This window comes from Euwallacea similis, chromosome 1, assembly GCF_039881205.1.
Source record: "Euwallacea similis isolate ESF13 chromosome 1, ESF131.1, whole genome shotgun sequence".
Classification (NCBI taxonomy): domain Eukaryota; kingdom Metazoa; phylum Arthropoda; class Insecta; order Coleoptera; family Curculionidae; genus Euwallacea; species Euwallacea similis.
This window is the reverse complement of record NC_089609.1, coordinates 3,127,073-3,141,564: the sequence shown is the minus strand read 5'-3', so window position 1 is coordinate 3,141,564 and position 14,492 is coordinate 3,127,073. Positions and strand designations below refer to the sequence as shown.

Sequence of the window (14,492 nt, the reverse complement as noted above, 5' to 3'; positions counted from 1 at the left end):
ATATGCAAAAATTAACATTATATTGTTTAAAACATTTTTTGGTACTTGGAGACATAGAAAAAATCCTTTTAAGTTTACCTTAACTTGTTACCAATTGATCGAATTACCAGAAAAGAGGTAGTTCATACAATAATTCAGTGTAATAACAGTACTAAAACAATCCAAAACCCAATACTAAAACATTGACAAACGTGAATCAAAGCAGGGTTCAACCATCTTAATTCCTAACTACCACTTTGCCAGAAATTTTGATCAATTACTTAAAAATACGTTAACACATAACTTACTTTTTCTAAAAGCAGTTACGAATCTTTAGTGATATATTAGTCAGTAATTGTTATAAATTTGCGGAAACCTGATTTTTCTTTGAATACTTATACATGAGATGTTGTTATTACCCACAATTTTGAATTATGGGACATTGTTACGGCAGCATTGGCAGTTTCAGGATTCTCCTCTACTGTATGTAATATCACTAAACGGATAAAACTATCTCTAAAATTGAGCACATTATTTAGAGAGCAGATAGGAAATTCTGGAAAAAGTGTTTAAAAACAACAAGAAAATTAACTAACTTAACAAAAGTAAGTACAAATCTTATCCAAACAAAATACATCATGGAATAGCCCTTTTAGTTTGAAATATCTATGGGGTAACTGATTTTTAACCTTTATCCAAAAAATAAAATTCTGGAAACTATATTCTGGAATGCGTAGAGAAAAGGACGACGTTTAAAGAACATCAACCTTAATATTGAAAAATGGTGATACTAGAAAGTAATATGGTGTGTACAAAAGTGTATGGGTAACTTGTGGGTTTCCCTAGAACGTTCTAAAGGACTTATAATGTAAGTAGTGGCACCAAGACCCTGGGGCATCACAAGCGTAAGACAATTCTATCTTTATTTTGAGTTGGTTTAATGATTTAGGGCAGATGGAGTTTTACGAATTTTAAAAGCCTCCATTTTCTTTACTATAACATTTTTAATTATTTATATAAGTATTTAATTGATTTATTTGTTGATAGAGTAAAGTTGAAGTGGGGGGGGGGGGGGGGGGGGGTGTCATGGGACCACTTGTGAGTAATTTGAAAGGATCATTCAATTAACTAAAAATTCTACATTATGAATATCCAACTTTTTCCTTCAAGTCCGACGGGTCTGAGACACTCTCAGGCTGAACAAACCCCTATTTCTAGATAGTATAAAATAGTATTTAAAATCATAAGGTAGGTTTGAGCAGGTCTACATGGTGGTACTACAATGATGGCCAACAAATGTACAGACTCTAGTTGGAAGCATGCTTGTGATTTAGGGGGTCGGAAAACGGCCTAGTCTTCGGAATTTAGGCCACTGAGGTAAAAAAAGTCCAGATAGCTTCATCAAGAAGATTAAGATTGACCATTGTTAGTTTCTAGATTTGTATGGAATGTACCTATCAGTAATGTTTGGTCAAAATGGGTTAAAATAAAGGAAGTATTTATCATATTATTAAACTTATCAAGAGAGCAAACTTAACTTGGAAATAAAGAATTGTCAATGATTTATTCTGCTGTTTCCACAGAAGCTTATCTCCTGCTAAAGTTCCATAATTTGGCCCTAAGTTAAATTTACTGTAAGTATAGCGAAAAATCACTGATGAGCCAAAGTGTACCTGAACAAGTTTCAAAATTGTGGTATGAACATAAAAAAAAGTACGCAAGATCCATCTGATTCAAATTCACTTAAGATAAGGGAAATCATCTAAATTATTCAGAAACTTGTTCTGTTGCCTCTTTATTGGGTTTCGATGCCACACAAAGTGAGGAGAATCATTACCTTGTCGCCCATTCAAAACTTGTTTTTCTGATTGCGAATGGTTAGTACTGCTTGAATTTTTTATGAACCGAGATCTATGTGTTGTATTTTTTCTCAATTCCTCTTGTTTCAGATCTTCCTTTAGTAATTCCTCAATGGCCTTACGTGAGGCTCGTTCTTCTTCTTCTTTCTGCGCCTCTTTTTCCGCTTTAGCGATTTGCAAACTTTTCCTGCGCTGCTCCATGGTCCTACGCAGAAGCTCACTGATGCTTGGTACAGATTTTGATGATTCTACGGTAGATTCCTGTACAAGTGGTCCTACGAAGTCATTTGAATTTGGCTGAGTTGAAGTAATTTTTGATTCTTTCGGTTGCTCTTCGTTTTTGTCAGAGGTCAGATATGAACTGGTGTCCTCCAAGGCACTCAAATAATCGGAACTCTCAATGTTGTCGGTATCGCTGCATTTACTGCTGGAATTTATTGAAAATTTGGAAAAGTGATCAATTATTTTTGATGTACTACTGGGACTTGATGAGGGCGTGTTTGAGCTTTCCGGCGTTGATTCTTTACTCTTTTCCTTAAGCTTTTTCTCCTCCTTTTTCAATTTGTGGATTGTCCAAACTGCATTTTCAGTCACTTCGTTTCTGTACCCTATGGGGGCGACCTAATTATTGACCAAATAGATACATTTTTTTATCTTATAGGGAATCACGCAATATTAGGACATTGCATAATAATTTATCAATTGGGAAACATGTGAAAGAAAAATTGCCATATTTTTGCAAAATATCTGATTTCCTAATAAATACAACACCGAAATAAAACATTGACGTCAGTATGACGATAGGATTACGGCAGGTGCGATTGGGAAATCTCTTCAAACATGACGTCTCACTCACGTCAATATGACGGGCTTAAGTCAAAGCCTAGATTATGATTTAAAGTGATCTTTAAGTCATAATGCATTTTAATTCAAAATCACAAGTCGAAAGAGAGAGTGACCTTGGTAGGTTTACATCAAATATATTCTGCTTTCAACAAAGTGTTCAATGGTAATTTTGCAGAAGAACTTACGAAAGATTATCAAGTGTGATAGATAGTAGAACCCACAAAAGGTCAGGTGTAAACGACACAAAAAAATTATTAACATTAATGTACAGGTAAAGATGAAGATACTGCATGGAATGTTTTTAGAACCGTGATTTTTTTTAATTCTAAACATGTTTTTGCGAAATTGTGAGTTTTTCTCAACACTCCGAAAGAAACTCGACTACGTAATTTAGAAATCTAAATTTGTATTAAAATTTAGCGAGTTTTGCCTAATTTTACCAACATTGTAATACTTATTTGTGCTATTGCCCAAAGAGCTAGTGGAGTTTCTTTTATTATCGATGCCAAAGATACCATTTATCCAATAGACACACCTACCATTCGGATGTACTTCTGTATTTGAAGATCATCATCAGAAAGCGATTTTAAGCCGTCGCCAGGCCTATGACATCTATTCCAGCTTCCTCTGCCACGTCCATATGTCACTCGAATTACTGGTTCTTCAAATAACATTGCATCCTGGTAAGCTTGAAGAGGTCCAACAGATACATTAGTTGAGTTTATATTATTCTGATCACTTGTCCATGGTATACTGCTCTCATCATCATAGAAGATGCTGCCCCCTTTGTTTGCCCGTGTCGTTCGTTCATAGTTTCGAAGTGTAAGAGGAAGTGAAACTTCTTCCGCTGGAACCACAGTCGTTTCACAATATTCCAATAGGAAATTTTCAAATTCGTCATGTTCCGAATTCATTTTCGATTATTTGATTTTCTTCATCTGCAAGAAAAATTGACGTAAAGGTGGGAATTAGATTTGAATTGTGCAGAAGATGGTAGATTTCTCCTTCAAATAGTACAATTTGTTCCCCGTTTTTCACAATCGAGACATTAATCTGAAGGGTGATACGAACCTAAAGAAAGCTGAAGCATAGACGAAGGATATATTCTAAAGTAGATGTAAACAAGTAAATTGATGTCTGCCTTATATTCTAAAGAAAAATATATAACACACTATAGAGATCTAAAACAAATATTACATCATCAACTCAAACTACAAAAAATTCAGAGGGCCCAATTTAAACGATCTCCATGGTTGAAACCGTACATCGATTTGAATAATCGAACCAAAAAATGATATCAATAAATTTCAAAAAAATCTTTTAAAACTAATTAATAATGCAATATTAGAAAATACAGTATATGGAAAAGTCAGAAAATAACTTAATATCCGCCTGGTTAGCAGCCCTGTTTTAGATATATTTAAATGTTAGTATGGCAAATCTAGATTCAGCAAATACCACTATAGATAACTTTCACTGTAGTTACATTTATCATACATTACAAAATTATCCTGTTTACATTCCAATACCGATAAGCCTAAAACGATGGGAAACGTGAGACATATTTGATACATCAGACTACCCTTAAAATAACATTTACAATATTCCAAAATAAATAAAAACATTCTTGGAATGGTGAAGGTAAAGAATAGCGTTACCCTCATAACTGACCAACAACACTGCACTGTCCAGTGTTACTCTTTGTGCTACTCTAAATCTATAAAATTATTATTCAAATCAAAAAACCAATTATTGTTTATCTATAGCTGTTAAATAGCAATTTTTTACAAAGAAATTAAAATTTAAAAAAAAACATAAAGGAAAAAGTTCATAAAATGATTATTTTCTATTCAGATACCAATTTTCAAGTTTCTGGAGCAACTTTCAATGTTTCCAAATTTTTTTGAATTTCTGCACTTCCGAGGTAATATTCAGGTTAATTTGTTAAGGTGCTTTTATAAAGTTAATTAACACAGAAATAAATTTTTAAGCAAATATGAGTCTAAAAACGAATTTGAGTATTTTTAATTTAATGCCGAGTACCTAATAAGAAATGTTCACTAATTAACAGTTTTGGTGACACCAGCCAAAATTCTGTACGTGTATCGTTACTAGAAAAATTCATAAAAATTCGAAGAGAAAACTTGAAACTTACACACACTTATAGTTAACTTGAACCTTCCAAAAATATAGATATTCCTTAACTTGCCTAAACTATGAAATAGAATTACGTTTTAAAAACCGAAGCGGCGTTTAAGCTTTCCAATACACATTTATAAGATTAGAAAAAGTACCCAATGGAACGTTTACAAAACAAGGCTGTATTTTGTAGTTGGTCCACTGAGGGTGTTTAGGGTGATGTCTACGTTAGTGGCTTAATCTATTTCTTAAAGCTAATAAATTTAAGTCCCTCTATTCGGGGATTTCCTTCCCAGGAAGACGTGTTACAAAAAAAAGGAAGATATGGTAAATATTTATTAGACATGTTTGATTAAGGATTAACAAATTTATGTCAGCTTTAACAGAAAATATGCGACCATGTAGTATCGAACTAATAGCGTATCTAATTCAAGGCTGAAAGGCAAAATAATAATCAAAATCATTTTTATCTTTTTTGCCTTGCCATTGATGGCTCTTTAGCTGAGTAGCTATGACCTAGTGGTGAAGGCTATAAAAAAAAACAAGATACTTATTTTATCAAATCTTTTTAGGATTTTTTTAGGAGATATTCTTAAAAAGCACCTACTGGGAACACCCATCAAAAATGACAATTTCCAGTTTTTTGGGATAGAAATACTGTCTTTTTTTAAATTTGTATCATTGATTTTATCTGATAATGTAGAATATTGTAAAAATTAATCTGTTTATTTCTCTAAGTTGGAGACTTTTGATTTGATGTTTGAGGGTTTTTTTCAGTTTTTCTTATGTAATGACAGTAACTGAGCCAATTTCCCTACTTAAGGATTTTTTGGAACGATAAATCCAAATCTGTTTAAATTTTTTCTTTCGTACAATGTGAAGGACTCAGTTGACCCTATGGCAACCCTATTAAAAGAAGAATAATTCACCCTGTGTAAAACTTTATTCTAATAAAATGTTCATTCTTGACTTATGAATTTTCTTACTACTAATGATTCCTCCTTACATCTTACCAGTATAGAACTCTGAGGGTCTTTAGAGGTAAGGCCCTGCAGGTGAAAAGAACAGGGATGGGTCGTTATTTGGGCAGATATCCAGATCTAAACAGTCCAAATAACTCTCTTGCAAATTTGAAGATTTTGGTGAAAAGGTTGAGTTAAATCAGGATAAAAACATATTTACTATACAACAATGTGCTGATGTGACAGTCTCTTTACCAGGCTATGTACCCCAATTTTGATGATTATTTTTACAAGAAAGATGTCCATGGAAAGAACAAGAGACAGATTGTTGAGGAATTTTTTCGATACCAAAATATACATATATAGAATATAAATTGCTCAGAATACTTTTGAAATACATTGAAATATGTACTTCACAAAGCTCCAAAATAACTTGAAACACCTTTCGTGTGGTGTACTTGGAAATACCTCAGCAATCAGCCCTAGGGGAGTGAAGATCTCACTAAATGAAATTTGAACTAACATGAGAAGAAGGAAAATTTGAATGGGACAAGACTTTAAAATGTTTTTGAAAAAATACCGCAATAACTTTTTTAAATAATATGTAATAAATGGAGAAATATACCTAGAATAATGTTCAATGTTATAACATTTTGCAAAATTGTAGTACAAGCATATATTCAACTATGCTGGTCATATAATATGCAAGATATCATAACCTCACACACAAACTTGCCACTAGTCACTTAGTCACTTGAAGTATATGATGTGCGAATCACTTTTGTCTTCATTAACACGTTCGCCTCCTTTGATTTATAAATCATTGAATCAACGACACCGACGAGCCGGGAAAAAAGTAAACAAGGAGAAACGACCAAAAAGGTGTCAGTTTCTTTGTTTTTTCTTGCGTCTCGCTTCCACTAAGCTGCTCTGTGTTATTCTTTCTTTGTCGCACTTTTTGGGAACTTAAGATAACTGCGTCTACTGCACTAAAACCAACACTGTGGAGAAGCTGGCAACGCCGCTCATGACATTTACATCAATGCGCTGGCGCCTTAACCGGGGAATCCTTGGCTTAACAAACAAAACTTTTACAGAATTTTGGAATTATGTCGATTTGCAGAACAAATTGTATGTTTTTCCTATAGTTGTGTCTAAATATATTCCTTCTTTCATTTCCTATTTGTCACATCTTTCTTGAGCAGTTTTTGGAATTTGAAAAGTTGGAATTGTTTATAGAACTATGGCCCCCACATGGATGAGGGCGTGCCATGTGCGTCGGCTGAGAATGAACTAGTGAAATACTACTTCATAGTAGAACGCTTGCATACTTTTGCATAAAATATAGGAAAGTACATACATTTATCCGGATCGCGCTATTCTATAATTAGTTAGGGTTTAATGCGTCTTTGTAGAAATTTGAAATTAATGCAATAATTTTCAAATGAGCATACTAATAAGATTTTTTTTTTAATGTTTTTGGAAACACGTGAAGCGCCTCTTCGAATGTTTCCTAACAGCGGGGATTTGTACGTTTTTTTTTTGTTAGGTCTACTGAACATAAAAATCTAAAAAAATAAGCAAATCTAGCTAAATTAACAACCAAAGAGATGTTTCTTTCAAACTTAATTGTAATCTACATACCTGAACAAAGCTTTTAATGTCTATTTTGCTGATCTTTCTCAAGGCAATAACAAATCCGATGTATGAAACGCACTGTCTAGTTCATTGAAGAGGTCTGGCATAAAATGCTTACGTCCTCAACTGTGCCATCTAAATGACTAATGTTCTAGGGACTGGTATCTGGATTATTTATGGCTCTTTTGTAAAAATTTAAACCAGGTATTCTTTTTCCTGGTAACCTTTTGAACATAAAATTTAGTTCAATGTTTTATCACCATCTGGGAAACAGTGCGGTAATATGGTATAAGGAACATTTGGCTATATCTATCTTCTGGCCCCTCCAATAAAAATAAAGTCCGTGAATATTTAAGATCTTTACCTGATTGAGACGCAGGGCGTTACCCACATTGTGACAGTAATATTAAGTATAGTATTTCCGATCTCGTAGGTACTTTAATAAACATAAATATTTTCAATGGTTATTTATCATGATATGAATCCGTTTCAGCAACAGCAAAGCGGGTGAAATCAATAATCATTAGCGAATGGTCAATAGTTTCCTACGAGGGTTTTTTTTACCTTCTTTCAACCTGATTATTACTCTAAATATAGGTGAGCTTCCATACAGAAGATGATAGAGGTGTAATGTGCCGGGTTGGAATAACTATACGCGAGTCAAAAATATAACACTTTATTAACTTCTCGATAATACAAGAGCGGGAGCGAGGCGTAAAGACCCTTTTTATGTAAGTGTTTTGTGAAGATGAGTCTGAAGGTTTCTGCTGGACTATATCTTAACTGCTTGACTGCCCTATTTATATAAATGATATCTACGTGGACTTTGCTAAAGTACATCAATAAGGGTAGTTTGAACCTTAAACAGTACTGAGACTTTGAGTCTCAGCTAATTACAATTTGATGGGTTGCTTATATCAGACAAAGGAATTGTGTTTCTACGTAGACATACATTCTAATTAAGTTCTAATATTGTCCTTAGGTTTCCATGAGAAAATAGTACAAGAAATAATGTAAGAGGTTAATACATATATGATATAATAATACGTATGCGTAAGCCGGGGTGCTTTACAGAGGGTTTGCTCATTAATTAATTTTAACGTAAGTGTGAGAAAAAGTGATGGAGGGTTTGTAAGTGTGACAAAACGACGGAATTGGGTTTATTAATTCTTTTCAATGTAAATACATGCGTTCAGGTGTAGCTATGTCACATTGCGTTGGGAAACATTCCTTTCTCAATTTTTAAAAATAAAGTAGTGTTCCAGAGACTTACATTTGTTTTATTTAAAAAAAAACTTAGTCTGACATACATATATTTTGTGTGTAGTATCTTAAACATTTCATGTATGCAAAAATACAGGTACCACCAGTTGAAGTTGAAGCATAGGGATTGTGCGAGTGGGAGAAGGACCGCATAAGGTTTAGTATACCCGAGACAAAGACGAACGAAGCGGGCGAAGTTAGTCTAAAATATTTAAAAAAATACCGGCTGGCGTCTCCACTTCGATGTTTAGATTAGTATCGATTTCGCTACCTTTGTGGTACTTCGTTGGTCTTTGTCGAAGGCATATTGAACCTTGTGCGGTCCTTTTTCCTCACAAATTCCTGTTTCCAGTTCAACTGGCGATACTAGAATAAACATAATATCTTGAAATTCCTTAGGGCACCCTGCGTCTTATAGGTACAATATCGGTCAGTAAATAAAACTATTTTAGGTAATTTCAAATATATTTCTTGTGCAAGGTATCCTCATGTTACGCCTCTGTACATTACCATTTTTTAGCCGTATGCCCGGCATAGTTAGATTTCAGTATCCGTTATCCTGAAAAACATGTGGCTTTGTATCATAAAACTTCCATCCCTTTTCTTTGTAAGAAGTAGAATTTAAGTACAATCTCGTTCCGCAAATCGGTATAACTGCAACATACCAATAAAAGATCCATCTCGCTTTCCGACTAAACGTCATGCTCTAAAAAGATAAGAAACAGAGCTGGGTCCGCATGAACGATTAAAAATCGGCTAATTTTTTGTATCCGATTATTTATCGGTTAGTTCAAGATGTTCGCGGAATAGTCCAATTCTACATTGGGGACGAGATAAACGAAATGGACTTAATAGAAACTGCGCGTTATTGCTTTACTCTTTAAACTATTTAAAAAAATAACAAAAAAAAGAGATAGCAGATTCACCCTATAATCAGTCCAAGGCTAAAAAAAGGTCAATTCTACCAATCTTTTGAGAAAATAAGGGATACTGAAATCTCGACTATGCCGGATATACAGTGGCGAACAAAAGTATGGAAACATTTTCTATTTTTTAAAGCAATTTTATTCAATACGTAACAATAAATATCCGTCAAGAAAAAAGTCCTTTTTTGGAATATCTGCTATATCTAGAATATTAATATAGAATATATTAATATATTTATCAGTCTCAAAAAAAACAATATTGTGAAAAATCTATAAATTGACCGAACATAAGTATGGAAACATTACTTACAAATTGTTGAAAATAAATTATATTATGTACCATTTTATTAAAAAGTTTTTCAAAAGTTTTAGTATTTCGTTGGATACCCTTTGGTATCAATTACCGCTTGACATCTTCGTCCCATAGAGTCAACAAGCTACATACATATGTATGTACAGAGGTCCCTGGGAATCGCCTTCCACTCTTCCTACAATACTGCCCAAAGTTCATCGCGATTTTTAACGTTTTTGGATCTGACCTTCTTATCTAAATAGTACCACAGATTTTCAATCGGATTTATATCAGGCGATTGTGACGGCCATTCCAACACCCGTATTTTGTTTTCTAAAAACCAATTTTTAGTTAATCGCGAGGTATGCTTTGGATCATTATCCTGTTGATAAATCCATGCCAACGGTAGATCTTCTTCAAATGTCAGTAGGTGATTTTGTAAGATGTCGCAGTACATCTTGGAGTCCATTTTGCCATTTATTTTTTACTAGTGGTCCAGTACCAGATCGTGTAAAACAACCCCAAACCATCACATTTCCACCGCCATGTTTGACGGTGGGAATTAAATATTTTGGGTCATATCTTTATCCTGAAGGTCTTCAAACATATCCTGTAGAATCACTGCCGAACAAATTAAACTTACTTTCATCGCTGAAAACTACTAATGACCATTGGTGTTCGGTCCAATTCTTATGTTCTCTGGTGAATTTTAATCTCGCTTGTCTGTGTCGCTTTGTAAGAAGTGGCTTTTTAACTGCACGTCTACCATGAAGATTTTCACTTATAAGCCGACGCCTAATTGTCATATCCGATACATCAATATCTTTAAATTCCTCTTTTAACTCCTTATTTATCGCCACAGTAGATTTTTTTGGATCGACTCTAGCTTTTCTAACGATTGCACTATCCACTCTACGGGTTATTTTTCGAGGTCTTCCACATTTCATTGCTGGATCTACTGTTCCTCTTTGCAAATACCTCTTAATTATTTTATGAACAGTTCCCCGAGGTATATTTAATGCATTTGCAATATTAATTTGTTTTGTTCCGTTTGTGTACATGGTCACTATTCTTCGCTTGAACTCAGCACTGTAATATTTACACTTCGGCATTTTCAACAAAATCTTAGAAGCAGAAAACTTAATGTAGTCACTTTAATCAACAAATTTTGAGATTAGACTAAAATGAAGAAAATGTTTCCATACTTTTGTTCGGTCAGTTTATACATTTTTTACAATTTTGTTTTTTTTAAGACTGATAAATACATTAATATATTTATTTTTATTTATGTACATGTGAGCTTTCATAAAGAAAGCCATATGGGGTTACTTATCAACCTATTCAATGTAAATGCAAAAAACATGTTGTCCCATAATATTGTAACCTATCCTTGGACATGTGCGGAATGTCACAGGCACCTACTGGTGCCCCATTGTAAATTAGAAATGGACTAAACTTGTACTAGTCAGAATAGATCATTCGTGGTAAAAGATAAAGGTCTGTTTATCATCTCGCCTAAAAACATATGGAGGTGCGAATAAGATGATTAAGGGATGTAAGTGTGGGAAGAATGTGGGAAGTATGGTGACAGGCTTTTGGAAGAAAAGCAGATGCACCTGGGGTGACTCTCACGCATCAAAAAGGGATTCATTCGATTCCCGATTCTAGAGAAATAAAGAAGTACCGCCTAAACTTGTGTTTTTGTTTCTCTACGAGTTAGGGAACTTCTGACATACATATTCTAGATAAAGTTAATATTCCAAAAAACAACTTTTTTCTTGACTGATGTTTGTTGCTACGTATAGGAATTAAATTGCATTAAAAATTAGAAAATGTTTCCATACTTTTGTTCGCCACTGTATATGTAATTGTTTATGTTAAGACTATTAAGTAATAACATGTGAAAATGATATGGGGGTTAGCCGTAAATTACTTCTAAGATAAGCGTAAAAAACCAATAGAGGGTTGTTTATGAATTCCTTTAACATAGGCGAGAGAAAAATTGATGATGGGTCAGGTAATCGTGGGAAAAAGCCTGGAATGTGGCTTATCAATGTTCTTAAAAAAAAGGGGATGCGCTCGGAGGTGGATAAGACATGTGTATCGGGAGGCATTCTGGCCTTGGTTCTTGAGAAGTAAAGAAGTACCTCAAAACTTGCATTGTTTTATTTTCTTATAACCACACCTAAGTCCTACATACATATGTACAGGGTTATTCTCCATATGTTTCCTCAACCCTAAAATCTTTATTTTTAGAAATAGAAAAAAATAGTTAAGACAAATGTTTTAGTTTTTATTGTAAATTATCAGAATCCGTCATCGGCTGAAACGAACGAGCTTCGTAAAGCTGTCAAAAAATGGCAAATTGTGTTTTTTTAAATGGAACACCCTGTATATTTATACCTTTTTGGAATCTGCTCGCCTCCCTGATTCCAAATATATATATATATATATATATGTCATACATTTGTTCTAGCCATGTGTCCTATGGACACGTTTAAAACTTTCATTCTCAAATCAAAGTTACCATGGAAAAAATATTATTTAAAAAATAAAAACAAGTCACTGGGAACATTTTATATTTCAACAGTTCTTAAGTTATTTTTCCATTTTAATAATGTGTTACTAATAAAATTATTATTTTCTGTGTTAAGCAACAAAATTTCTTCGTTTAATTTATTTCGAAGCATTTCGAGATTTTCAGGCCTGTCGTAATAAATTTTGTTTTTTAGAAAACCCCATAAAAAGACATCCACTACATTTAAATCGGGACTATTTGCTGGCCACCTAATTGGTCCATGTCTGCCTATCCACATCGGGTACTTAATATTTAGGAAATTAGTGACGCTTCGGACATTATGTGGAGATGCTCCATCCTGTAATCAAACAAGCCCTTCTCGATTTGGTACGTCTTCTAAAAGATTTTCAATTTCATTTTCTAAGTATCTTTTATATTTCTGACCAGTTAAGGAATTTTCCAAAATAACTGATCCCAAGACTCTATTGTCCAGAATTCCACACCACACGTTCATCGATTTACGGCCCTGAATTTTGACTACTTGGTGCTCATGAGGATTGTTCGTACTCCAGTACCGTTTATTTTACCGATTGAACATGCCAGATGTCGTAAAAGAAGCTTCATCTGTGAATATAATTTTTCTGGGCAAATTTGGGTCTTCTGCCAACGTTCTTAATATTTCACCACAAAAATTTTGTCTCTGAACAATATTATTTTCGGTCAATCCCTGAACTGGTTTTATTTTATAAGGGTGATACTTATGTTTCTTCAAAACATTATAAACTTTTTTGTAAGATTTATAAAAAAATTCGAGCCACTGTACGTATTGAATTGTAAGGATTTTCTAAAATATTGAAATATTAAATTACTGAAAAATGCTTTCAATAATCAAAATCATTACCTTCAAAATACAACAATATATTTAAATCAATTTCGTTCTCTTGGATAACTCTCTTCCTTCTTTCCAAAGTCTTTGTCTCTTCAAATTTTTTTATTATATTTCTTATAGTTCTGCTACATGGAGTTTGCATATTTGGAAAATGGTGTCGACAATTTTGGCGTGTTCTTTCAGACTTTCCTCCATTTCCATAATATAGTCGTACTATATTTAATTTTTCTTCAACAGAATATCCCATGGGAAAATATTTTGTTGTGGTCTATTAGCAATATTGCTACTAACAAAGTTTACAAAGCAATGACAGATAGCTGCAGCCATGTTTTTTTTCCATGGGAACTTTGATTTGAGAATGAAAGTTTTAAACGTGTCCATAGGACACATGGCTAGAACAAATGTATGACATATTGACATATACAGTAGTGGCAAAAAGTAGAGCAACTTTTTTATTTTTATCATATGTTTTTAATCTAAATGAATTTGATATTCTAATTATTCTGATATTTATACCCTTGATATGTATTATTAATACATATAAAAATATTTTCAATAACCCCATAATAAAAAAGTTTTATTAAGGAAAATCACTTTTTGGTTGGCAAAAAGTAGAGCAACGGTAAAAAAATTATAATTATTAATTAATTATACAAATATTTCTTTGTCATAAGTTTGTTGTTCAATACTTAGTAAAGTATCCTTTGTTTTTTATTACTTGGAGGCAGCGATTTTTCATCGATTTGATAAGTTTACCAATAATAACGTTATCCATTTTCGCCCATTCTTCTTTGAGAGCACAGAAAATTTCTTCATGATTCGAATATGATCTTCCTCTAATCTTGCGGTCTAAGATCTCCCATAAGTTTTCAATCGGATTTAAGTCGGGTGACTGGGATGGCCAACGCAAAAGATTAAATTTTTCTTCACGAAGCCAAGCTTGAACATATTTTGAGGCGTGTTTTGGATCATTATCCTGTTGAAACCAGTGTTTTACTGGCATGTGATCATCAGAATATGGCACCAAATGATTCTCTAATATTTCTTTGTAAGAAAATCGATTCATCGTGCCTTCAATTTTGACTAAAGGACCCATCCCAAATCCCGAAAAACAAGCCCACACCATAACAGACCCGCCACCATGCTTTATCGTGGGAACAGTATACTTTTTGTTCAATCTT

At 33.5% G+C, this 14,492-nt stretch overlaps 1 protein-coding gene across 2 annotated transcripts; it reads right to left on the bottom strand.

Annotated features, from left to right (window-relative positions):
* Nucleotides 1–21: 21 nt before the first annotated feature.
* Nucleotides 22–7,554, bottom strand: LOC136419233 (uncharacterized). Of its 2 annotated transcripts, none has more exons than XM_066405441.1 (3): nucleotides 7,430–7,554; nucleotides 3,224–3,622; nucleotides 22–2,459 (listed from the first exon to the last, which is right to left on the bottom strand). In XM_066405441.1, the coding sequence occupies exons 2-3, from the start codon at nucleotides 3,596–3,598 to the stop codon at nucleotides 1,719–1,721; spliced, it is 1,116 nt and encodes a 371-aa protein (XP_066261538.1). In that variant the 5' UTR covers nucleotides 3,599–3,622; nucleotides 7,430–7,554; the 3' UTR covers nucleotides 22–1,718. The 2 variants fall into 2 exon arrangements, with proteins under 2 accessions (XP_066261538.1, XP_066261547.1); XM_066405450.1 differs by lacking the exon at nucleotides 7,430–7,554 and adding an exon at nucleotides 6,411–6,540.
* Between the last annotated feature and the right edge of the window lie 6,938 nt (nucleotides 7,555–14,492).

What these genes read in the sequence shown, in the direction of transcription:
- LOC136419233 (XM_066405441.1), bottom strand. Translation starts at nt 3,598, where the DNA reads ATGAATTCGGAACATGACGAATTTGAAAATTTCCTATTGGAATATTGT. An exon ending in TACAGAAGTACATCCGAATG is followed by an intron (nt 2,460 to 3,223) that starts GTAGGTGTGTCT and finishes GTCAATAATTAG; the next exon opens with GTCGCCCCCATAGGGTACAG.